This window comes from Megalobrama amblycephala, linkage group LG6, assembly GCF_018812025.1.
Source record: "Megalobrama amblycephala isolate DHTTF-2021 linkage group LG6, ASM1881202v1, whole genome shotgun sequence".
In the NCBI taxonomy this organism is placed as follows: domain Eukaryota; kingdom Metazoa; phylum Chordata; class Actinopteri; order Cypriniformes; family Xenocyprididae; genus Megalobrama; species Megalobrama amblycephala.
Window position 1 is genome coordinate 37,738,792 of NC_063049.1, and position 24,239 is coordinate 37,763,030.

The following is a 24,239-nucleotide window of genomic DNA, read 5'->3' on the forward strand; positions in this document are numbered from 1 at the left end:
GAAAAACACTGACTGGAAAACACACCCTTTGTTAATTTTTTTTTTAAATTAACAAACTATAAAAAGCACCAATTATCATCTTTATATATATATAAACGGAAAAATGAAAGAGGAATTGCTTGCAAAGACAGCAAACTGGTTTGCTGGTTTGCCAGTTTCCACAATTTATTAACTTTAGTAACTTATATTGTCATACACATAATTTAATTTTATTAACAATTTCAGTTTCTGTTTTGTTTATGTAATTGTGTGAGTTTAATACATAAACCTTGGGAAAAAGCAGTTTATTTACACTTAACTTAGATACAAATATTAAACAAATATTGTACAGGGTATAATTACATGAATATAATATTCAATTATAATACACATTTAAAACATTTAAAATATTTTTAGTCCATTTATAATAAAATATATAATTTTATTGATAACAATGCAAATGCTAATTTTAAAATTTATTTAAAAAAAAGATTTACTAAAATTCTATTAATAATTTTTTTTAACTTTTTCATTCTTTTTTTTAAGTAGCTTATAAAATATTGTGTAATATTTTTCACATTAAGCAGCTGTAATGATCTGTAATTAAGTGTTGTTCAATTTCATTTTTTTTTTTTTTTGGCCCAAAATTTTCAGCAGGTTTTGCCTTTGAGCCCCCACAAAAAGACAAATAAGATGGCATTTTATGGCATTTTCAAATTAAGATTTTCTGTGGCCAAAATCCATCCTTCCATCCATCCATCATTCAAACAATCCATCCATCCATCCATCCATCCATCTAAGTCTTTACTTCACTTACCTGTTTTCCCAACTTATCCTACAGGAAAAAGTCATATTTTGCTCTGGGTAATGGAAAAAGCATCATGTTAAACACCACACTAACCAACACTGGAGATCATGCTTTTCTACCCAGACTTCATCTGAGGTTTCCCAGCAACCTGCATTTCATCAAAGTACTAGAGGTATTTTAATTTCGTCACAATAATTCTTGTTCAGATCTGTCTTCGTATCTGAGGTTAGCTCTTTATGTTGCCGATGACCTTTAATAGACTCTTGTCTTTGATGTGCTTTAATATTGTGACATTATTTCAGGAAGATAAATACATCAGCTGTGAAATTGCAGAGGAGAATAAAGTGGTCATCGGACTGGACTGCAATGTTGGACATTTTTACATCTCCCCTTTCTCAAAGGTAAATGTCATTAGCAATGGAAGTTAAATGAGTTTGTTTGTCACCATGTCTTGTTGGAATATAAACATCTCTTTTCTTTCTTCCAGCTCAACATCACCTTTTTACTGGATGTGATGCAGAACAGCAGCGGGGGAGACCTTAGTATTAACATTACTGCCACGAGGTAAGAGATCCAGAGATCTCAGGAATTCATTACAATGAATGAATGTTTTATACAAATGCATCTGAGCCAAATGTAAACATTTGTGGAGAACATCTCGCTACTGCTTAAACTTGTAAATTTCTCATCAGAGCGCAAAAGACAAACAAAGGCATTAAGCAGCACGTTCAAAGGTTTTGTGTGCTCTCGGTGTTAAAGATGGATATCTACATCGCCTTTGTAATGAGTTCCTGTAATGAAATCTCAGGGTATATTAGGGTTGTACTCCAATAATTAAAGTCATTAAACATTTCCTCTGATAGAAAGATCTTTTCCACATATCCAATGACCCCAAAAAGCATTTGGACACTTAAACTGCACTTAACATGTCATTCCATTAGATAGGACAATATCAAACTTAAGTGCTGTCTGCAAACAAATGCTAATTTTACCTTTTATCTGAGCCATTTTCTTGCATTCACACATTTTTAACTGGTTTACATGTCCAGATAGTTTTTGGGGGCAGTGTATGTTTCTTCAATAGTAAACATTAACCGATCTAATGTGTGTTTTTCAGCGAAAGCCTTGAGAACACAGATCTTCAGCACGACAACGTAGCCGTTCTCACATTGCCATTGAGATACGCTGTTGATCTCAACGTTCACGGGTAATTTATCTGGCTTGCTTATTAATCTGTGATTCCATAAGTGGACGTCGGAAGAATAACAGGCTTCTCTGCGTCTTCCTCTGCAGATTTGTCTCTCCGACTTCATTTCTGATTGGAGACCAAGAGTCTGTGCCGGTCGACTGCTATCCTGAGAAGTTCAATTATACGTACAAGGTATTTTAGTGCTCGTCAGACAGATAACAATGTCATTAAGCACTAATGAATCATTTAACATGATGATTAGCTTGGTAAAAATGTCTATTAACTTACAGGTGATGAATATGGGTCCTAGTAAAGCTCTTGATGCGAGAGCAAAAATCAGCTTGCCTCTGATGCTGGTGCCATACAAATACCAGTTAATCAGGATTACGGATTTACAGGTGAGATTTGCATATGCAAAAAAACATATATGGTTCACAAGTTTGGTGTCAGTAAGATTTATTTGAATTAATAAAATGTATACTTTAATTCGATAAGGATGCGTTAATTTATCAATAAAGACATTTATAATGTTACAAAAATTTCTATTTCAAAAAATATCATTTTAAACTTTGTATTTATCAATGAATCCTGAAAAAAAAAGTATCACCGTTTCCACAAAAATAACTGTTTCAACATTGATAATAATATGAAACATTTCTTAAGCACCAAAATCAGCATATTAGAATGATTTCTGGAGGATCATGTGACACTGAAGACTGGAGTAATGATGCTGAAAATTCATCTTTTCACAAGAATAAATTACATTTTAAAATATACTGTATCTTTAAACAAATAAATGCGGTCTTGTGAAGAGAAGAGACTTTCAAAACCATTTTTAAAAAATGTTTCTCTTAAAAAATGAGATGTTTGGAAGAATGTTTGTGCTTCTGCTTTCCATACAATAAAATTGGACTGTGATTTATGGTATAAAATGAAAAAGAACATAAAAAAAATCAATTAAAAAAATTCTAAAACATTAGTCAGCCTTTAGAGATTCCATGGCATATATTTGACATCATCGATGCCATATTGATAAAACTTTGCATTGGTTCTCATGTGTTGTCATGTGACCAATTGTGACAAGTTTGAAAAACTCTAAATTTGAGAGCTAAAACAAGGAAAACAGCTTAAATTCCATCTGTTCCTCACACAAATCTGTTGTACGACTGCAGAAGATTTCTGAAATAGCACACAAGTCATATTCTTTATTATCCGATCTGTAGTTTGGTGCTGTAAATCACAATCCACTTTCCTTGTATGGAAAACAGAACTTCTGACATTCTGCCGAACATGTTCTTGAGTACAGTATTTCACGGAATAGATAGACGAACTATTCCTACTAGTTGATTTAATAATAAGTATGTAACATAATTAGCTATAACTTAGCTTATAATTTATGCTATACATCTTTTTTGTACTTGTATCTGTATTTTTATTCAAACTTATAATGTTTTTTTGTCTTGCAGACAACTCTTGGCCATTGCTTCCAGAGGAACAATACAGTTCAGATTATTGATGACTGTGACGTCCCGGAAGCTTCCTTTTTTCAGGAAATTGTATTCTTTTTCTCCCCAAAAAGCAAGCGCATAATGGTAAAATAAAAGTCACAGAAATGAGTTCTGGTGTGTTTAGTGTAAATGTTATTGGAAGTTCTCATGCTCTGCTTTTCTACAGTTCTGTGCTTCTGAAGATCAGACCTGTAGGACGGTGGAGTGTCACTTCGGTGACTTGGAGGTTGGAAAAGAAGTTACCATCAGTATGGAGGTGGAGCTCAACCCCAGGGTTCTCCAGATGAGTCCAGTGAGTGTTGGTTAGAGACCATAAATTGGAAGAAATTGCACCCCTCAAAACTGTGGCTTCCATTTAAAAGAGCCAATTGCTTTTTTTTTTGCCAGTTTAACTGCTTTAGAATGTGCATGGATATAAAAAAGTGAAATGATACATTTTTATTGAAACATACTACCATTCAAAAAGTTTGGGGTCAGAAAGAAGTTATTGCTTTTATTCAGCAAGAATGCGTTAAATTGATCAAAAGTGACAGTAAAGACATTTTTATAATGTTCTTTTGAACTTTCTATTCATCAAAGAATCCTGAAAAATATATCATCTTGGTTTCCACATAAATTTTAAGCAGCACAGTTTTTCAAACTTACAATTGGCCAACAGTTTTTTAATTGCACAAACAAAAAATGAATTGCCCAAGATGCCCACCATGTCAACCGGCCAGACTTTAAGCTTGGCTTGGTTGGGCCTCTTTCCATTATAGCTAATAAATGTTCCTCATAGACTACCGGATGCAATAAATTAGTAAGGCAAACATAGTTTGACAGATGTATAACCTGAATTGTTTACCCAAAAGAGCAACTAAAACACATGACCTTGATACATGTTTGTTTCCTATAGGGCAGACATGCTGTCATGATGATACGAGGCGCGATTGACCTTATTTCACCAGTGCAGGATGCAAACACCATCCTACTACAGAATGACATTTCTGCTAGAGTAAGTAGTCTGAACCTCTAAAAAACAGTGATGCATAGTAAAATGAATGCTGCATTTACAACCTTTTGTTGCTTGTTATTAACTTGAATGTTTGCAATGTTACAGGTACTCTTGGAGGCTCTGTATAGCATTCAGCCTGTGATGGCTGTGCAGATTTTTCTAATAGTATCCAGTCTGATTGTTGGACTGATCATTTTAGCACTGCTTGTCCTCACCCTCTGGAAGGTATGTATCACATGACATGTCTTAAATATGACACAATGACATATTCTTAACTCATGCAAAACTCTTCATCTTATAGGAATTAAATGAATAATTAACCCCAAAAAATGAAACTTTTGTCATCAGTTACTCACCCTCGTGTTGTTCCAAACCTGTATGAGTTTCTTTCTTTTGTCGAACACAAAAGAAGATATTTTGAAGAATGTGGGTAACCAGACAGTTGATTGAAGCCATTGACTTCCACAGTATTTTTTTTTCCTACTATGGAAGTCAAGGGCTACTGTCAACTGTTTGATTACCAACATTCTTCAAAATATCTTCTTTTGTGTTTGATAAAAGAAAGAAACCCATACAGGTTTGGAACAGCTTGAGGGTGAGTAACTGATGACAAAATTTTAATTTTTGGCTGAACTATACCTTTAAGAACTAAGAGCATAGAAATCATTCATTTAATTTACTAAAGCTAGACCTGAAATATCTGAAGATATGACTTTTTAGAGATGCATCATCTTGGAAAGGGTTTAACAGCATGCTGGGCTTTACTGTGGTAAAACTACAGTGTAACTGTTACTGTCAGTACAATAAACTCTGTTGGATAAGCCATTAAAGTGCTGCTTTAATAACAAATTCACTGCCTTTAATAATAAACTTGCTAAAAAATAATTTCAGACTCATTTCTAAATTATCAGTATATGTGCAGACTGATACATCGCACAGAATTTTTCAATGTTTCGTGTCACGAGCATTGCATTTTTAAGTATCAAGTTTATCTTAAAAACACATTCACTTCATTCGAAATCAAAAACAGTATGCCAAAAGTGTAGTATGTCCGAATACTTAGTATTCGAAAAACAGTAGGCGAAAAGTCCCCAGATGACCTAGTACTTCCAGCGAGATTCTGAAGTACGCATTCACTGGACACTTTACTATCCCATGAGGCCACGGGAGAGGATTTATGAATTTAAGTGATGCAACGGACGCATGTAGATCACGTGACAGTAACAACATGGTGGATGTAGTACGTCCGAATTTCATTCATACTACCCATATTCATACTTTATAGAGCATACATTTAATGGTCGCAAAGTAAATTCAAATTCTAATGTAGTACCTACTCAGACAGTTTGTGATTTCAGATGCAGCAATTGTTTTTGAATGTAAGACTGGAGTACAGAAATCTGATTGGTTTCTGGTGGACCTGAACCAGCCCTAAACAAGCATAATTATATAGGGCTGTTAATTGAGCCCGAGTAGACATTCAGACAACCTATAAAATAGTTTATTCATCCGTACAATCAAATATGTCAACAAAGAGGGAAATAAATCTTCAAAACAAGGCTTGTTGAGCTTGAAATTTGCTTATTGACAATAATACATCCTCTTCCTTTTATTAGCTTGGATTCTTCAAGCGGAAGTTGAAGGAGGAGAAGTTTAAACGGGACAGTTGGGACTATGTACCAAAGAGAGAGAGCACGACATAATATGGGATTTACATCATGGAAGGGACAAACCATGAAGGACTACTGCTCTGACACCAAGAGCTGGACTCATGATAACATACGGCCATTAACCGTAATGGCCGTATCACAAAGCGATGAAGACTTTCAAAAGAGACTATTAAAAGACTCTGCATTTTCTGTCAGCAGGATGAAGCCAGTGCACTTTAGAGTATGGGACATACTGATGTGCTCACTGAAACACTCCGGGCCTGTCCTGCCAAGGGAGAAAAGGACTTCAGAATGTACTGTCGCTATAGAACATTACGGCTCTGTTCCAAATCCTAGTGAGCAACCTATGTAGGCAGCATTTTTAAAGTGTGAAGGCTGTTCCAAAAGGTGGGATGCATAAAGATACCTTGATCTGGCCAAATTCTAATGTAGTATGACAAATTCATTGAGACAAGCAATGTTAAAAGTGAGAAAATGTTAATTATGAATATAATTTATTCCACACTGAAAAGTCAAATTAAAATATCTATTAATATATGTCTGCTACCTTTAAAAAGTTTGAGGTCGAGAAGATTTTTTTAAATTTCCTGAAAGAAGTCTCCAAATGCTGCATCAAACAACAGTAATATTGTGAAATATTATTAGACTGTAAAATGACAATTTCTCAAATGTAATTTATTCCTGTGATGCAAAGCTGTATTTTCAGCATCATTACTCCAGTCTTCGGTGTCACATGATCCTTCAGAAATCATTCTAATGCTGATTTGCTGCTCAAGATTTTTTTTTAATCAGTAAAACAGCTGCTTAATATTTTTTTTCAGGCGTTTTTTTTTTTGATGAATAGAAAGTTTAAAAGAACAGCATTTATTTAAAATATAATTATTTTGTGACATTACATATGTCTTTACTGTCATTTTTGATCAATTTTGATTTAAAAAAAATCTTACGGACTCCTTTTGATCAGTAGTGGATGTTATGTATTTTTATTAGTGCTGTCAAATCGATTAATTGCATCTAATATATATATATATATATATATATATGTGTGTGTGTGTGTGTGTTATATACACACATATATACAAACTTTTATGTTAGATGCGATTAATCGCAATTAGCAGGTTGCTGTCAAATCGATTAATTGTGATTAATCGAATCCAACATAAGTGTGTGTATATATATATATATATATATATATATATATATATATATATACGCAATATCGCATTCATATCGCAGATGAATCGCCTTCGATAATGAACGTGATATTGCGTAGCTTATCAGTGATCTACGGCTCTGTCTATTAAATGCCGCTCCATCTGAAAGCAGGTGATGGCGATTTAGCGGCAATCAGGGAACCGGCTTTACTGACGAAATGCGCGTGACAATCGCATGCGATATATCGCCCAGCCCTACTAACAAATTACACACACAATCAATTTGACAGCAACCTGCTAATTGCGATTAATCACATCTAACTTGCGATTAATCGAATCTAACATAAGTTTGTGTGTATACACACACACACACACACACACACACACACACACACTTATTTACAAACTTGTAAGTTAGATGCGATTAATCGTGATTAGCAGGTTGCTGTCAAATCAATTAATTGCGATTAATCGCATCTAACTTGTGTGTGTGTGTGTGTGTGTGTGTGTGTGTGTGTGTGTGTGTGTGTGTGTGTGTGTATATATACACACACACACACACACACACACACACACACACATATATATTTACAAACTTGTAAGTTAGATGTGATTAATCGCAATTAGCAGGTTGCTGTCAAATCGATTAATCGCATCTAACAAATCACACACACACACACACACACACACACACACACACACACACACACACACACACAATTAATCGATTTGACAGCAACCTGCTAATCGCAATTAATCACATCTAACTTGCGATTAATCGAATCTAACATAAGTTTGTGTGTATATACACACACACACACACACACATATATATATATATATATATATATATATATATATATATATATATATTTACAAACTTTTATGTTGGATGCAATTAATCTTGATTTGACAGCAACCTGCTAGCATTAAAATCCAAATGAAAAAAAACTGTGAGCCGACTGTGGTGGTAGTTGGTTATTTATGAGGTTCTTATTGAGTTTTGATGCTGTCTTAAAAAAACAGCTGCCTATGTAGGCTGTATAGATGGCAAGGCAGTTCGCTAGGTTTTGGAACAGAGCCTAATTGTTTCATCACAGGTTTGCCTACGATCACTGAACATATTGGCTATTGGCCTGCTGTAAAGGAGAAATTGCACTGCTGTAGCTTTTCTTGCTAAGGTTATGCCTGTGTATATCCGAAGAGAGACTCGCTTTTTTACACCCGCAAGTATAGCCTCCACAGGGGTGACACAGGATCTTCTGGCACTTTCCATCAACCTTCCCGAAGCAGAACATTGCTGCGATAGGGGTTTTCACACCTTTGCATCGCTGCGGTATCGGTTCCCCCCAAAAAAGGAGGAAATGATACGCATTCTCTCTCCTCCCAAACTCTCGCTGTCGAGTTCAATAGTTAGAAGTTTGAACGGAGACGCCAGATGGAAGGAGTGAGTGTTTGCTGCGTGCTCTGGCTGGATGCCATGGAAACGGAGCAAAGGAGGCTGCTGTTGTGCGTCTGTACTGCGCTACAGAAGAGTGACGAGATTGGCATGTGTCTGGCTTCCAGCCATTGCTTAAGAGAGTGTGTATTCATTTTATATGGCACAAATACACACAACACCATCACCTCTCACTCACACGCAGACCTACGTGGAATTTGCACGTGCCTGTGACTCAAAGATCTGCTCATCCTGCCCTTTGTCTGTTCAATTAGGAAATATTTTAGCTAAGGGTATTAATGAAAATGTTTACAAAAAATAGCATTGAAAAAGAATTAACTCAATAATTATATACAAAATTGGAGTATGCAGAACAATGAAAACTAAGCTAAAGCTGTAAATGTGCACTGAAATATAACAAAAATTCTATAAAATTACAAAGAAAATTTGTTTTTGTATTTTCAATCCAAGTTGAATTGTCTGATTTAATTTATTTACAAAACCTGATTATCATGCCAAATATGTAACATCATATGCTGAATGATTTTTGGTGCTATGTTATGAGGAACAAAAATTAAATTGAATAAAATGTTTTTTAAAGATACACAAAAAAAAAAAAAAAAGAATTTTCCGTGCATAAAATATGCAAAAAGTCAGCTGACTTTTCGGTGCATAAGTGTGTGTTGGTGTATGAACGAGACCTGAAAGGATAGTAAGAACAAACAGTCTTGTGAGAATCAAAGCTAAAATTGTGGTATATAATCTTTAGATTTGGGAAACCACATCGGATGGGTTGCTTGTCAGTGATTTTTATGACATAAAAGATGCAAGATCAGAAAAAAAAAAACCTCTACTGTTCAGGGAATAGCATACAATAAAGCACATTGCTTTTTTTTATATCAGTATTTTTTAATAAGTTAATGTTTTCATTTGATTTTTTTTTCTGTCTAAAATAATTGTTGAAAAATTTACTTTGGTTTAATTTAATTTCTTATGCACTGGAATGTATTATGTGTCATATGCTTTACTCTGATATAAAATGTTCTATATATACATGTTAAAGCTTGCTTTGTGCAATTTCTCTTAGCGCTACCTAGCACTTGTGTGTGTGTGTGTGTGGTTGTTTGTTCAGATACAGCTGCATTTAACAGGCGACTCCTCCGCCTCCTCCACGTCTTCTCCAAAGAGTGTGAGGAGCAGCGGATGAACTCTGGAAAATAAACAGGACTGTCAGAACATTTAAACATTACAAGGATTTATCTGAAATACGCACACATCCCTCCTTTTTTCTTAGAACATCACACTGTTCTGTTTATTCTTCTGACACTCTTTCTGCAGCTTTAAGAAGATGAATTGAGAACTTTTTTATCAAGTGCTGCTCATATAATGTTTGTAGTGCCTTAAAACAACACAGCCTGCGCTTACACAGGTCTTGTGAAGTTCAACTTGTGAACTTCTGATACAGTGGCTATCTTGACTACTGTTTTGCAAATAAATAGGGATCTGACTTATTCGGTGTTATAAAATAGGAAGTTCTGACTTGGGCTACTTCTATAGGCTACTACTTTTATAGTGCTTTTGCCCATTTGGGATTTTAATTATTTGTGTCTTTTATGATATTACTGTATTTACAACCTAAAAAAGCACAATGACACTCAAAGTGGTGTGATACAGTGAATTTACTGTGGCTAAGAGCCGTTTTTAGAGGCAGCAACACCTCTTATCCATTGTGACAGCACAGCCTCTAATGGATTACTGCTGTAAATTTGTTTTGATGATTGACTTGAGTTTCTCACCTGATCAGGAGTTCAGACGGGACCTCCAAGAGATCTCCGTCAATGTTCCAGGGGTATGTTCCTTCGGAGGAGATGATAGGCATTGTTTTTGAATCGCACTCCTCGTTCTCCTCCGAGACGTCGTCAGCCCAGCTTCCGTGAGAGCGCGGCCGCAGCCTCACTGCCTTTACAGTGTGTGTCTCAATAAAAGAGAAACCAAACTGCAGAAGAAGAAGCATATATATATATATATATATCAGAACTCTTCTGTCTGAGCTTTTATTGTGTGTTCTGTAATGTGCAGCTGTTTGCACTATTTATTTGAATTTGACTTATTTGAGGCTGTAGTTTAATGTAGGTCCACAAGGAGGCAGTGATGAACAACTGATCCTCATCAGTCCACTTCAGTCCTGTGTGTGTGTGTGTGTGACCTGGAGTGAACCTGGATACCGAACCAGGCCAGGACTGGGCTTTCAACTCATCAGATCTTATATCCCTTTATTAAGATAACCAGGTATGTCTGTCAAATTCTTGCTTATCAGTCATAATACCTCACTGCAGAGATCTTATGTAAGTACCATTTACGTATTTTTTTTCTTACTAAATGCAAACTATATATATTAAGCCTAGTATTCTGGTGGAGTAATAATGGCTCTGACCCAAATCCTCTCAGCAGCCATGATGTAAAGCTTGACCCAGACAACGTGCATCAACTGCATGAATTTTCCTGTTCTGTGTCTTTGTGTGGTGATGAGTTCACATACAAATTGATTTGACAGTAAATCTCACAAAAACATGTCCTGCTCATATTTCATTCCCTAAAAAAATAAGAAATTACATTTTGTATAAAAATTGAGCCTCTACCTAGAATCAATATTTATTTATTTTTTTTATTTATCAATTTAAATTTAATTAATTTTATTTATTTAAATGGCACTTTAACAAAATCTCCCCTAAATTCTGATTATTGTAATGCATGATGTTTTACATTTCAGTATTTTTAAATCACATTATTATCAATGAGTTGCATTAGATTCTCATTATTACAGTGCAATACTTTTATTGTATTCCATTTTTACACTTAAAACAGCATAAATTAAAAGCTGTACATGATGTAATGCAAATACTAAATACTAAAATGTATATTTGCCATATGTTATGATTTTTCTTATGCTTTTGCACATAATTAAGCACATTTTCACTTCAAATTCTCATTACCGTAATGTATCTTAAATCAAGAGTAAACTGTTTTTACATTTAAGTTTTTCCCTTTTTTGAAATTAATTCCCATTTTTCTCAGTGATGTAATACAATGCTTTTTATTTCAGTGTAACTCAGTGTAAAATGATCCTACCATGATATATATGAATACAGTACCATGAACTACCTTTATGTCCAAGACAAAGTTCACTATAGGGACAAATAAAGTAATATTGAATCTTGAATATACATAAATAGTTCACCTTTGAAATAATACAGTATTTTTTTTTTTCATCTTAATGGCCTTGAAATAGCCAATTTTCTCAAAGCAAAATGTAATTTCTTACATCTTTCTTTTGATTTTGAGGCCAAATATGACCCAGGCTTTTTTTTTTTGCTTTTTTTTTTTGTGAGATTCAACCACTGTTAAAATTCACTTGACTTTCTACATAGCTTTCTTCATGTAAATGAAGCGAACACACACAAGCTCTTTTAAAATGGGCAATAAAGGCCTAATAGTCCAGCACAGAGACCCTGAAATTGACACATCTTTGCTCTCCGGCACAATGACATGAGAGCGAAGTAGCAGTAGGTCAACGGCGCAACCTACACAGATTATTTATAGAATGTGGGTTAACAAACAGCTCTAGATTGGATTGCTTAAGAAAAAAGAAGAGACAGGCTCTGAAATGGACTAATCTGTATTAGCCTGAAAAGTGTTTTGTGGGAAGCTGACAATCAGTGACTAATTTGACTTGACAGTATGCTAATTCTGCTTAAGCTGTGGAGGTTGTTAACTCTATTTGCGTGGGCTGGATTTCCTGTGTATCAGGCTGATGTGAGTTAAGTTCGTTCTCTCGCTCGGCACAGGTGACCTCACCTGGTTGTTTGTGCTGCTGTACCTCTTCAAGTGCTTGATGAACTCTGACCTGGAGGTGTTGTCAACAACTATCAGTGCCATACTGCCATTGTTCAGCCTGTGGTAGACAGAAAAGGTTCACATTTATTGTGCTTATAGATGTAAAATTTGTTAATACAAACTATTCCTTAAGTCCCAGTCATGTATGGAGATAACACTGAGCATGCGGAAAGCATCATGACCAGAAAGCCAATTCAACATTATAATAAGCCTATACTCTTTTCATATGGCCAAGAAGTAATGATAATTGTATAAAACCAGTTTCTCTTCTGTTTCACCACAGGTCTATAAATAGATGTGCCGCACACATGGACTGTTCCATATCTACACATCAGTGGACAATGTAAATAGGAGCTTCAAGGTAGAAATGGGTCCAAACAGAATCAGATTTCCACTAAATTCAAACCCCTATAATTATGTGCATAAAAATGAAAAAACTGCCATTCTCTTGGCAGTTTTCAAGGACGGAAAGAAGGAAGGAAGAAAGGATGGATGGATGGATGGATGGAAGGATGGATGGATGGAAGGATGGATGGATGGAAGGATGGAAGGATGGATGGATGGATGGATGGATGGATGGAAGGATGGAAGGATGGATGGATGGATGGATGGATGGATGGAAGAATGGATGGATGGATGGATGGAAGGATGGATGGATGGATGGATGGATGGATGGATGGATGGATGGATGGATGGATGGAAGGATGGATGGATGGATGGAAGGATGGATGGATGGATGGATGGAAGGATGGATGGATGGATGGATGGATGGATGGATTTTTTTGACCTAAGACCATGTGGAGGTATTTTGATTTTGACTTTCTTAATTCTTCACTGACTTCATGACAGTCACATGTTTATTAACAGCAAAATATTGACTTCTTTTCAAAGAATAAATCTCTGCCATTGGTATTTTTGTTCTTGCTTTTAGCATAAACATCACATAATTTTGCCGAATTTATGCTTAAAACAAGACAAAAACAAAGCGTAAACTAAACCAAACCCTAACTGTAACTCTATAATAAATACATGTAGTTAATTAATATTACTCAGTACTTATTTGAGTAATTACAATGTCACCTTAAAATAAAGTGTAACCAAATGTCTTTGTTCTGCTGGACACAATTAAAAGAAGATATTTTGAAGAATGTTTGTAACAGTTGATAAGATGCCATTGATTTCCATAGTATTTTGTTCCCATACTATGGAAGTCAATGGTGCCCCACAACTGTTTGGTTACAATTCTTTAAAATATCTTCCTTTGTGTTCAGCAGAACAAAGACATTTATACAGGTTTGAAACAACTTGAGGGTTGAGTAAATGACGACAGAATTTTCATTTTTGGTTGAACAATCCCTTTAATTCAAAATACATTCCCAGAAAGAAAGTCTTAATGTTTTATACAATTTGCTTCAACTAAAAGTATCTTATTTAAAGGACTTTTAGACAGCAAAACAAGACAAAAACAAACTATTTCTTGCAGTGAGAACCCTGTGACCCCCACTAAAGATGGTGCTTACGAGAAGCTGAGCTTAACTTGTGTCGTTCTCTAAAGACAGGAAGGAGAGGGGGTTGTCGAAGCCCGTGGACAGATGCTCGGTCCTTAAGTCTACCCAGCCACTCCCTTTAATCAGAGTAATTATGTGCTGATTAGTCCAGTTAGGTGGCTTTGACCTTAGGAGTCTGATCCAACCACTGATTCCAATCTTCAGGATTACGTTGGCCCACTCTACCCGGCTTCGCACACGAAACGCCCACGACACGGGCCAGGAAAACAGTCAGGAGACTCAGTTGGCCTTGCGTGTTGCTGACACACTGACCTGGTCTCAAGGTTTTACAGTCCACACAGACATCAGCTACTGAGCCCTTCTTACTTGCTTTTAGGGCATATAGTCTGAAGGATTGAGGGCAGTGCTTAGTTTGTACAGTATGAGGTCTCAGAACAAGAATTGGTGACAGATTTGGGTGATCATGGAACATAAACTGTATTTAACAGAATCGCCACTGTGAGCGTCATGACAAGAACTAACATCGCTACTACTGTATGAACATAACGCTTTCAGGTGCTTGCAGTGTAGATAATTTGATTGAACATGGTAGGACCGATTTAGTTTGGTTGCTTTGCGATGGTTGCTTGTAGTTTAGAGAACAGGTGTGTTGATGAAGCTCCACCACAGTGCTTGTGAGTTTCCTAATGACTTTTATTACGGCAAATGGAAGTGTAAATCAGATTCTTTTACTAATAAGGATGATTTAAAAAACACAGGTGAGACGGATTCTTAACAGCTTGTGTTTGTGCATGCAAATGTGCCATGATGAGAAGTGACAGATGACTCCATCATGACTTATTGTTTTCCTTTTTTAAGGGATATTGCAAGTTATTGATGAAACATATTTGCAGGTCAAAGCATTTCTTTCAGAGGTGTATGAGTAGATGTAGATGAATCTAATTGTGTTGGCACCAGATTCGGCTTGTCTGATGCTATTTACTATCATAATGCACATTGCTGTTCTTATTGTGCATGATCAATCTATGTTATTCCAAATTTTTAAATAAAATGTCTATCTGTAATTTTTCATAAAAAAACAATAGCAGATTTACTCCTCTAAAGGACAATTTTGTGATTAGATCAATTTACGATGTACACTACCATTCAATAGGTTGAGGTCAGTTAGATTTTTATTTTTTTTTTGAAGAAATGAATTACTTTTAATTACTAATTATTACTTTTATTCAGCAAGGATACATTAAATTTATCAAAAGTGGCATTAAAGACTTTTACAATACAATTTTTACATTACAAATAAACAAAAAAAGGATCATGTGACACTGAAGACTGGAGTAATGATGCTGAAAATTCATCTTTGCATCACAGGAATAAATTACATTTCATTTTAAATAAATACAATACCTGTCCTAATTGATAGAAAACAAGTTGACAAAAAGACTGAATCCAATATTTGGTGGTAGTATAGCATAACGAGAGATTTATAAGCTATTTTTTGTAGGCAGGTCATTTTTCACCATGAAAACATAAAAGCTTTTCAAAACAAACTTCCTGGTTAAACATTAAAGCACATTAGTGTGAAAAATTGTACAGAATATTTTTACATTTTATTCAATATTGCCCACAAATAATGTTTTGTTTTTTTTTTTGTCAAAAATTGAGGTGCATAAGCTCAGAGGCCTACGATCAATCAAAAAGAAATACAAAACCTGTACTAACTGAAAGAAAACAAGTTGACAAAAAGATTAATCAAATAAATGCAGCCTTGGTGAGCATGAAAACAAAATCTTACTGACCCCAAACTTTTGATTAGTAGTGTATAAAATCAAGCCTTGCCAATATTTATCATGTTATTTATCATTTATCAATAGGTGCCATTGAATGTTTTTTTACAAGATGTAATATAAGTCTAAGATGTCCCCTGAATGTGTCTGTGAAGTTTCAGCTCAAATACCCCATAGATTTTTTTTTTAATAATTTTTTTAACTGCCTATTTTGAGGCATAATTAGAAATGCACCGATTTAGGCTGCGGCCCCTTTAATTGCTCGCGCTCTCCACGAGCTATCGACTCTATCATTGCATAAACAAAGTTCACACAGCTAATATAACCCTCAAAATGGATCTTTACAAAGTGTTCGTCATGCAGCATGTCTAAGCGCGTAAGTATGGTATTTATTTGGATGTATACATTTGATTCTGAATGAGTTTGATAGTGCTCCGTGGCTAACAGCTAATGCTACACTGTTGGAGAGATTTATAAAGAATGAAGCTGTGTTTATGAATTATACAGACTGCAAGTGTTTAATAATGAAAACAGCGACGGCTCTTGTCTCTGTGAATACAGTAAGAAACGATGGTAACTTTAACCACATTTAACAGTACATTAGCAACATGCTAACAAAACATTTAGAAAGACAATTTACAAATATCACTAAAAATATCATGATATCATGGATCATGTCAGTTATTATTGCTCCATCTGCCATTTTTCGCTATTGTTCTTGCTTGCTTACCTAGTCTGTTGATTCAGCTGTGCACAGATCCAGACGTTAATACTGGCTGCCCTTGTCTAATGCCTTTCATAATGTTGGGAACATGGGCTGGCATATGCAAATATTGGGGGCGTACACCCCGACTGTTACGTAACAGTCGGTGTTATGTTGAGATTCGCCTGTTCTTCGGAGGTCTTTTAAACAAATGAGATTTATATAAGAAGGAGGAAACAATGGAGTTTGAGACTCACTGTATGTCATTTCCATGTACTGAACTCTTGTTATTCAACTATGCCGAGGTAAATTCAATTTTCAATTCGATGGCACCTTTAAAGTAAAATGAGTTGACTTAAAATGTAAAGCATCTAGGAAGGATGTTGTCATAATTACTGCAAAATAGTTCAAAGTTTGCTAATGAGCGGATTGAGGTAGTGTGGAAGAGATTCTGACCTGGTGTTTGGAGCCAGGCCCCTGGGAGCCATGGAACACAGGCAGGGAATAGCCATGATGCTGATGTTCAGGTACAGGCCGTGTCTGGTCTGCCAGGAGTCATCCTCACCTGTCACAACAGAGAGAGTTTTTCCATGTATATACTTTACTCATACTGAAGGTGCACTTGAATGTTTTTAATGTGAAAGCAGATCATAGAATGGCAGTTTGTATGGGAGAGGTCGTCCTTGAGCAGCGACCTGGATGATTTTTATAAATGGTCAGGTATAATAATGCTTACTTTTTTGACTATTATGTTATGTTATTATGCCTATTTTTTTAATTGATGCTTACTTTTTTGACTATTATGTTATATGCCAATTATTAATAATCAATTATGTTTTTTTGTCTAAAACAATACAATAGGTAACACTTTAATATTAGGTTCCATTTGTTAATATTAGTTAAAGGGTTAGTTCACCCAAAAATGAAAATTCTGTCATTAATTACTCACCCTCATGTCGTTCCACACCCGTAAGACCTTCATTCATCTTCAGAACACAAATTGAGATATTTTTGATGAGATTCATGGCTCAGTGAGGCCTCCATTGCCAGAAAGACAATTAACACTTTCAAATGCCCAGAAAGCTACTAAAGACATATTTAAAACAGTTCATGTGACTACAGTGGTTCAACCTTAATGTTATGAAGGGACGAGAATACTTTTTGGGCGGCAAAAAAAAAAAAAGACTTTATTCAACAAAACAATATCTAGTGATGGGCGATTTCAAAACACTGCTTCATGAAGCTTTATGAATCTTTTGTTTCGAATATCAATACTTTAATATACTGGTTTCAGTATATCAAACTGCCAAAGTCACGCCCCCTAGTGGTGAACCATTGAAATTTCAAAACACTTATGATGTAACAAAGCCTTGTTTTCTGAAATCACGTGACTTTCACGCTCCGAACCTCTGATTCGAAACAAAAGATTCATAAAGCTTCATGAAGCAGTGTTTTAAAATCGCCCATCACTAGATATTGTTCGATAAAGTTGTTATTTTGTTTTTTTGGCACACAAAAAACATTCTCGTCGCTTCATAACATTAAGGTTGAACCACTGTAGTCACATGAGCTGTTTTAAATATGTCTTTAGTAGCTTTCTCGGTATCTGAAAGTGTTAATTATTATTTTGCTGGCAATGGAGGCCTCTCTGAGCCATCCGATTTTATCAAAAATATCTTAATTTGTGCTCTGAACGAAGGTCTTACGGGTGTAGAACGACATGAGGGTGAGTAATTAATGACAGAATTTTAATTTTTGGGTGAACTAACCCTCTAACTACATTAACATGAACTAACAATGAAAAATACTTCTATTTTTATTAAATAATATTAAAAAAGAATAACAAATACAGTAACAAATGTATTGCTCATTGTTAGTTAATGTTAGTGATTATTGTAAAGTGTTACCATAATATATTATATGCCTATTTTTTTATTCTTTCAGTGCACTGCATTATCATCCAGACCACTGCTGAACGGAAATGTATGAGCATTGGAGCGTGTAACTTTTCTCAGCGCTGATGGAGATGGACCATATGGACCAATCACAGTCATTTGTGATAACAGGATATTTTATTTAATCTTTTTCAGATTTGTACAGTGTTTAAATGTCCAGTCTCCAAAAATCTGAATGCAGCCCAATAGAGAATTTAGCTTTTAATTCGGCCGGTAAACACCCCCTTGAGGAACAACCGCTTTGTTTCTCATAGGAAACACTTATTAGCCGAGAGCTGATTTGCTGCCCAATGAAGCAGATATACGCAGACTATAGCAGTGCAATATCTTCAAAGATTTTCTGCTAATTTAGCTGTACTCACAAATGGCTCCTCCATCTCCGTTTCGCTCAGCTCTGTGTAAAAGAAAGAGATGTTGTTTTAGCGCACAACCATTAACAGCATTTAAGTAATAATGGAGTTGTATGGGCTCCTCACAGTGTGGGGCAGCCTGCCTTATTAGCATTAGCTGGGTGACCTTCAGCATTTCCAGCATTTTGATTTCTTTCCAATGGCCAATTAAGCAGGGGGTGGTTTATTTCAAATAACATTCAAATAATTACGCTGAAAGTTGGATGGGGATGAGGGGCGAGAAAACCTTAAAAAATGTGCTTTAACACACTTTGTCTGATCCTCGGTTCCTCTGCTGGTTATAAAGGACAGTTCGCAGTCTTCAGGTCTTCACAGGCACCGTCGGTCAGTTGGGGAGGGACACGAGGAGAGAGAACAAACACGTTAGATGGAGTGTTATGATAAGGATTTCTAAGAGACAGTGCCCATGTGTGCTGTGCCAGGCTGGTCTGACACTAATCCCAGATTTGATAGAGCACCAGCCAGTCCCTTGGAGCCCACCAGATGAGAGACAGCTACAGCTGACAACACAACTGAGAAAGAGAGACCGCTTACTTGAGGTTTGCCAGTGTTTTAATGAGAGCGAACTCGCGACGCTGGCTGGGTGGCATCCAGCGGTGTCTCTCTGCCAGTGCGAGCGTCCGCCCACCGAAACCAAACATGGCAGAGAAACCGAACCTCATCAGACGACCCATACAGCTAAAGCTGCACACGTCCACAGGCTGATGATGACCTAGAACAGGAACGGAACAATGTCAGTGTGTGGAGGCACTGGGTACACCATGACACTGCCATAGAAAGAGTACAAAAGCACTAGGAACAAAGGACACTGCAGCTACACAAGCATTCAAGACAAGGGGTGGTAAGATTTATTACAAATGTAGACTAAACTCGAAAGCAGTATGGCATGCATCCTTCGTAAAGAAAGTGATCCCATAAAGCACTGCGACAAGGGTTGCGTCCAAAAGACTTGATGCCTCACTGCCTTGTGACTTTGCAGGCAGCGTTTGTGCACAAAGGTACCTCACGAAACAGGCTTCTGAGGCAGCATAATGATTTAAAGGGGTGGTTGATTATGATTTTACTTGTTTAACTTTAGTTAGTGTGTAATGTTGCTGTTTGAGCATAAACAACATCTGCAAAGTTACAACGTTCAAAGTTTAATACAAAAGGAGATATTTTCTTTTACAGAAATCGCTTTTTAAGGACTACAACAAATGGCTGGTAGGGACTACAACAAGCTTCTTCCCAGGTTAGTCACATCACTGCCCCCGAGAACATGCAACACAGGGGGTGAGGCCATGTTGGGCTGCTTTTAGAGAAGAGGAAGAGTTGTTGTAGTAGATGTTGTTGCCATGCCGTCATGTTAATCACAAAAAATTAACATGACGGTACATGCTAATCGATGAGCTGAATCAACTCCACAGCAACTACAGAAATTTATCCACTAACCATACAGAAACGTCCAGTTTCATTCTAAAAGTTGTAGCTTCTTCCTGAGTCTCTCCATCAGTGTCGACTCCGGTTTGAACAATGTAAGGCTGAACACCGTTACTGACAATCCTCATTTTGGCTGCGTGAGATTGTCCTGCTTTGTTGTTGTTGAGCAACCGAAGCGCGAGCTGTTAAAGCTCCACCTTCTTCTGGAAAGCGGGTTGGAGGAAGTAGCTCATTTGCATTTAAAGGGACACACACAAAAACAGTACAACAGGTTGGAAGTCCAATATGCAGTTTCAGTGCAGCTTCAAAGGGCTCTACATGATCCCAGATGAGGAATAAGGGTCTTATCTAGCGAAACGATAGACTGGGTAAACCCAGCCTGATCTGCCGGCGATTTGATTTCGCCCAGCAACTCAGTCTGGAAACCCGTACATTCATTTCTGCTGCATCTGTTACACTTTTGCGAGAACCAATCACAGACTGGCTTATCCACCTTGCTCGCTATTGGCGGGTACAGAGCTCTTTCTATGGCTCTGGGAGTGTATAACACGATGACGTCTCTCGCACGACAGTCAATCCAATTCCTTTTAACCTCTCAACGATGCTAAATGACTTCTTTAGTTTAGCAAACAAATCGCTTGACTGGGTGTAAATACCACTCACTTTCATGTTTTTTGCACAACCTGCAAAAATCGCTCGATGCCATTGCTGCTTCTGCAAACCGCTGATCAATGCTACAAACTAAACCTGTCTGGAGTTTTCGCGTCGCTCTGCAAAGTACGTCACCCGGATCGTTGATCTGATTGGTTGAAGGACTATCCAATTGCGTGAATAATGCTCGTTGATCACGCCTCTTGTGCAGTAGGAAATACATAGCAAACTCCCCAGACCAATGTTCAATTTTAAATTGAGCTTGGTCTGGTGATAGCCAGACAAGCGAAACGATTGTCCATTTTCTAAAACAAAAAATTATATACTTTTTAACCACAAATGCTTGTCTTGCACTAGCTCTGCGATCCGCCACGCATGACATAATCAAGTTAGAAAGGTCCTGATGTAGGCAGAAGTACCGCGGTAGGGCGAAAAACTCTCCACTCATTTTCTCCTCCAACTTCAAAATCATCCGATATCGTAGTTTCACCTTTTTTATTTATTTATTTTTTTTGTATGGCCATTTGGCTTAATCTTTGCATGTTCGTTTTGTAGACACTGGATCTGTACTTTTACATATGTCACACATGACCTTTGTAATGTGATTACGTCATGTGTGGTGCATCGCAGAATAGTGCAAGTCGAGCATTTGTGGTTAAAAAGTATATAAACTTTTATTTTTCTTTAGAAAATGACTGATCGTTTCACAAGATAAGACCCTTCTTCCTTGTCTGGGATCATGTAGAGTTCTTTGAAGCTGCATTGAAACTGCAATTTGGACCTTCAACCCGTTGAACCCCACTGAAGTCCACTATATGGAGAAATTTTGGAATGTTTTCCTCAAAAACCTTAATTTCTTTTTGACTGAAGAAAGAAAGACAGAGGGTGAGTAAATTATCAGGAAATTTTCATTCAGAAATGAACTAATCCTTTAATTACTACAATACACTCTAAAAAATGCTGGGTTAAAAACAACCCAAGTTGGGTTGAAAATGGACAAACCCAGCGATTGGGTTGTTTTAACCCAGCGGTTGGGTTAAATGTTTGCCCAACCTGCTGGGTAGTTTTATTTAAACCAACTATTGTTTAAAAATTGCTATATGGCTAGCTTAAAATGAACCCAAAATAGTTGGGAAATTAAAAACCAGATGCAATTAGAGGCAACAATAATAGACAAAAGGTGAATGTTTATTAATAAGCTTTAATATTTTATTAATATAAATTTAATAGTTTAATAGTTTATTAATATAAATTTATTAATAAGCAATTTAATAAATGTTTATTGTTTAATAATTATTCATTGAACATTAATAAATGTTCATTTCCAACATACTTTGGGTTAATTTTAATTAAGCAATACAGTAATTTTTAAACAATAGTTGAGTTAAATAAAACTACCCAGCAGGTTGGGCAAACATTTAACCCTACCGCTGGGTTAAAACAACCCAATTGCTGGGTTTGTCCATTTTCAACCCAACTTGGGTTGTTTTTAACCCAGCATTTTTTAGAGTGTAGACATTTTCGCTAGAAATGACATCTAACGTGGAAAACATTGGTCAAAAACGTACATTTACACCCAAACTGACCACCACTTTCAGACGCCATCTTTATTTTTTAGCTCAACTGTCACAGATTGTGAGAAGCAAAAATCGATGAGATGAAGGTATCTCAAGAGTCAGGAAGTGAACCTAACATTGGATTCGCACATAAGAGTTTGGGGTTGACATGATTTTTTAAATGTTTTTGAAAGAAGTCTCTTATGCTCACCAATGCTATTTATTTATTTATTTCAAATACAGAAAAAGCAGTAATGCTGTGAAATATTATTACAATTTAAAACAACTGTTTTCTATAATAATATATTTTAAAATATAATTTATTCCTGAGACGGCAAAGCTGAATTGTCAACAGCCATTACTCTAGTCTTCAGTTCTAATATGCTTATTTGGTTATCAAGAAACATTTTTAATACATTAAATTGCTTAATATTTTTGTGGAAACCAGGATACACTTTTTTTTTCAGGCTTCTTTGATTAATAGAAAGTTTTTCACTTTTTTTTTTTCACTTTTATCAATTGAATCCATTTTTGCTGAATAAAATTATACATTTCTTTAAAAAAAAAATGTACTGACCAAACCTTTGAATGGCAATACTGTACATAATCAATATGTGCATGCATATATTTATGTACATGGACGTATATGTGCATATTTAAGTAGATGTACATGTTAATGTGCATCATATAATCAACAAATGTAATTCTAGTCCATTAGAAACAATAGAGTCATCTATCAAGTGTCAATGTGACATCTCTTGAGTTAATTCATTGCATATGTTGGAGTGAGCAGGAATGACTGGATCTGGTGGCCCATTGGTTGAGTCCAGTCCCCGTAGCCCAGCACATTCCTGACCTCCTTCTGTCTCCCCATGCATACGCTCTCCCTGCTTATGAATTATTCATTGGATCCTTCCAAATCCCGCCAGTTGGCCTTATTCACATGCGTAAATATTGCTTAATTAGAAATGAACAAGCCCTATATTGGCCTTCCTAAATAGGCATTACGTTCTCATTCGTGTCAGGTGTCTTATGTGCCGTTGATGTTCCTCTTTTGCCTTGCAGCAACAAAAGCCAGACACTTTGTGTAGTAAAGAAAGGAGAAAATGTGTTTTTTATTATTCAGTTCGCTTAACATAAGACGGCTAATGCCTGGATGTTGGAATGTCTAAGGAAAAGCTGTCGTTTGCTGAGCGAGTGCCTACACTTAGCTCAGCGGTTCGTACAGAGAGCCACAATGTTTTGATGGAGCAATTAATCACGACGGTACGAGGATGTTTCTCAACGTTCCTGCTGAGATAGCGAGTGTACCGCGGTGCACGGAAAAGGTGCCAATCTCGGCGAACAAAAGAAATTCAACACTCGTTCTTAAAACTCACACCTCCCTTTAGTCAAAAGCTATGAGTTACACTACCATATGGCTCAATTCTGTAGACTTAATGATGAGATGCATTCTCTCACACGTGGAGGTCAGATCGGGGTTAATCATCCGAATCTGCAGCCAAGCGAGAACAGAACTGGGCCGGAGAGTTTCAGGCACACCAGTTTTGAGAGTTTGTCATCCGATATTGTCACACAATCCAGTTTTGTTATTTTAAAGGGATAGTTCACTCAAAAAT

General features: G+C 36.3%; 2 protein-coding genes across 3 annotated transcripts in view; one reads left to right on the plus strand and one right to left on the minus strand.

Annotated features, from left to right (window-relative positions):
* itga4 (integrin alpha 4) overlaps nt 1-6,281 on the plus strand; it is a 34,513-nt gene extending 28,232 nt beyond the window's left edge. Inside the window, exons 19-29 of the mRNA XM_048194501.1 lie at nt 821-959; nt 1,090-1,188; nt 1,275-1,351; nt 1,905-1,994; nt 2,081-2,168; nt 2,267-2,374; nt 3,443-3,568; nt 3,651-3,776; nt 4,380-4,478; nt 4,584-4,703; nt 6,095-6,281. Of these exons, the coding sequence (XP_048050458.1) occupies nt 821-959; nt 1,090-1,188; nt 1,275-1,351; nt 1,905-1,994; nt 2,081-2,168; nt 2,267-2,374; nt 3,443-3,568; nt 3,651-3,776; nt 4,380-4,478; nt 4,584-4,703; nt 6,095-6,181 (1,159 nt within the window). The 3' untranslated portion in view covers nt 6,182-6,281. The remainder of the gene's footprint in view (nt 1-820; nt 960-1,089; nt 1,189-1,274; nt 1,352-1,904; nt 1,995-2,080; nt 2,169-2,266; nt 2,375-3,442; nt 3,569-3,650; nt 3,777-4,379; nt 4,479-4,583; nt 4,704-6,094) is intronic.
* A 3,121-nt stretch (nt 6,282-9,402) lies between these two features.
* Nucleotides 9,403-24,239, minus strand: part of cerkl (ceramide kinase-like) — an 85,260-nt gene continuing 70,423 nt past the window's right edge. The window contains exons 7-13 of one of the 2 annotated variants that reach the window (XM_048194502.1): nt 19,529-19,706; nt 19,245-19,301; nt 18,947-18,978; nt 17,086-17,194; nt 12,596-12,692; nt 10,537-10,736; nt 9,403-9,950 (exon numbers count right to left, since the gene is read on the minus strand). In XM_048194502.1, coding sequence (XP_048050459.1) covers nt 9,869-9,950; nt 10,537-10,736; nt 12,596-12,692; nt 17,086-17,194; nt 18,947-18,978; nt 19,245-19,301; nt 19,529-19,706 — 755 coding nt within the window. In that variant the 3' untranslated portion in view covers nt 9,403-9,868. Of the gene's footprint in view, nt 9,951-10,536; nt 10,737-12,595; nt 12,693-17,085; nt 17,195-18,946; nt 18,979-19,244; nt 19,302-19,528; nt 19,707-24,239 lie in introns of those variants that run through there. The other variant, XM_048194503.1, reaches the window with a different exon arrangement.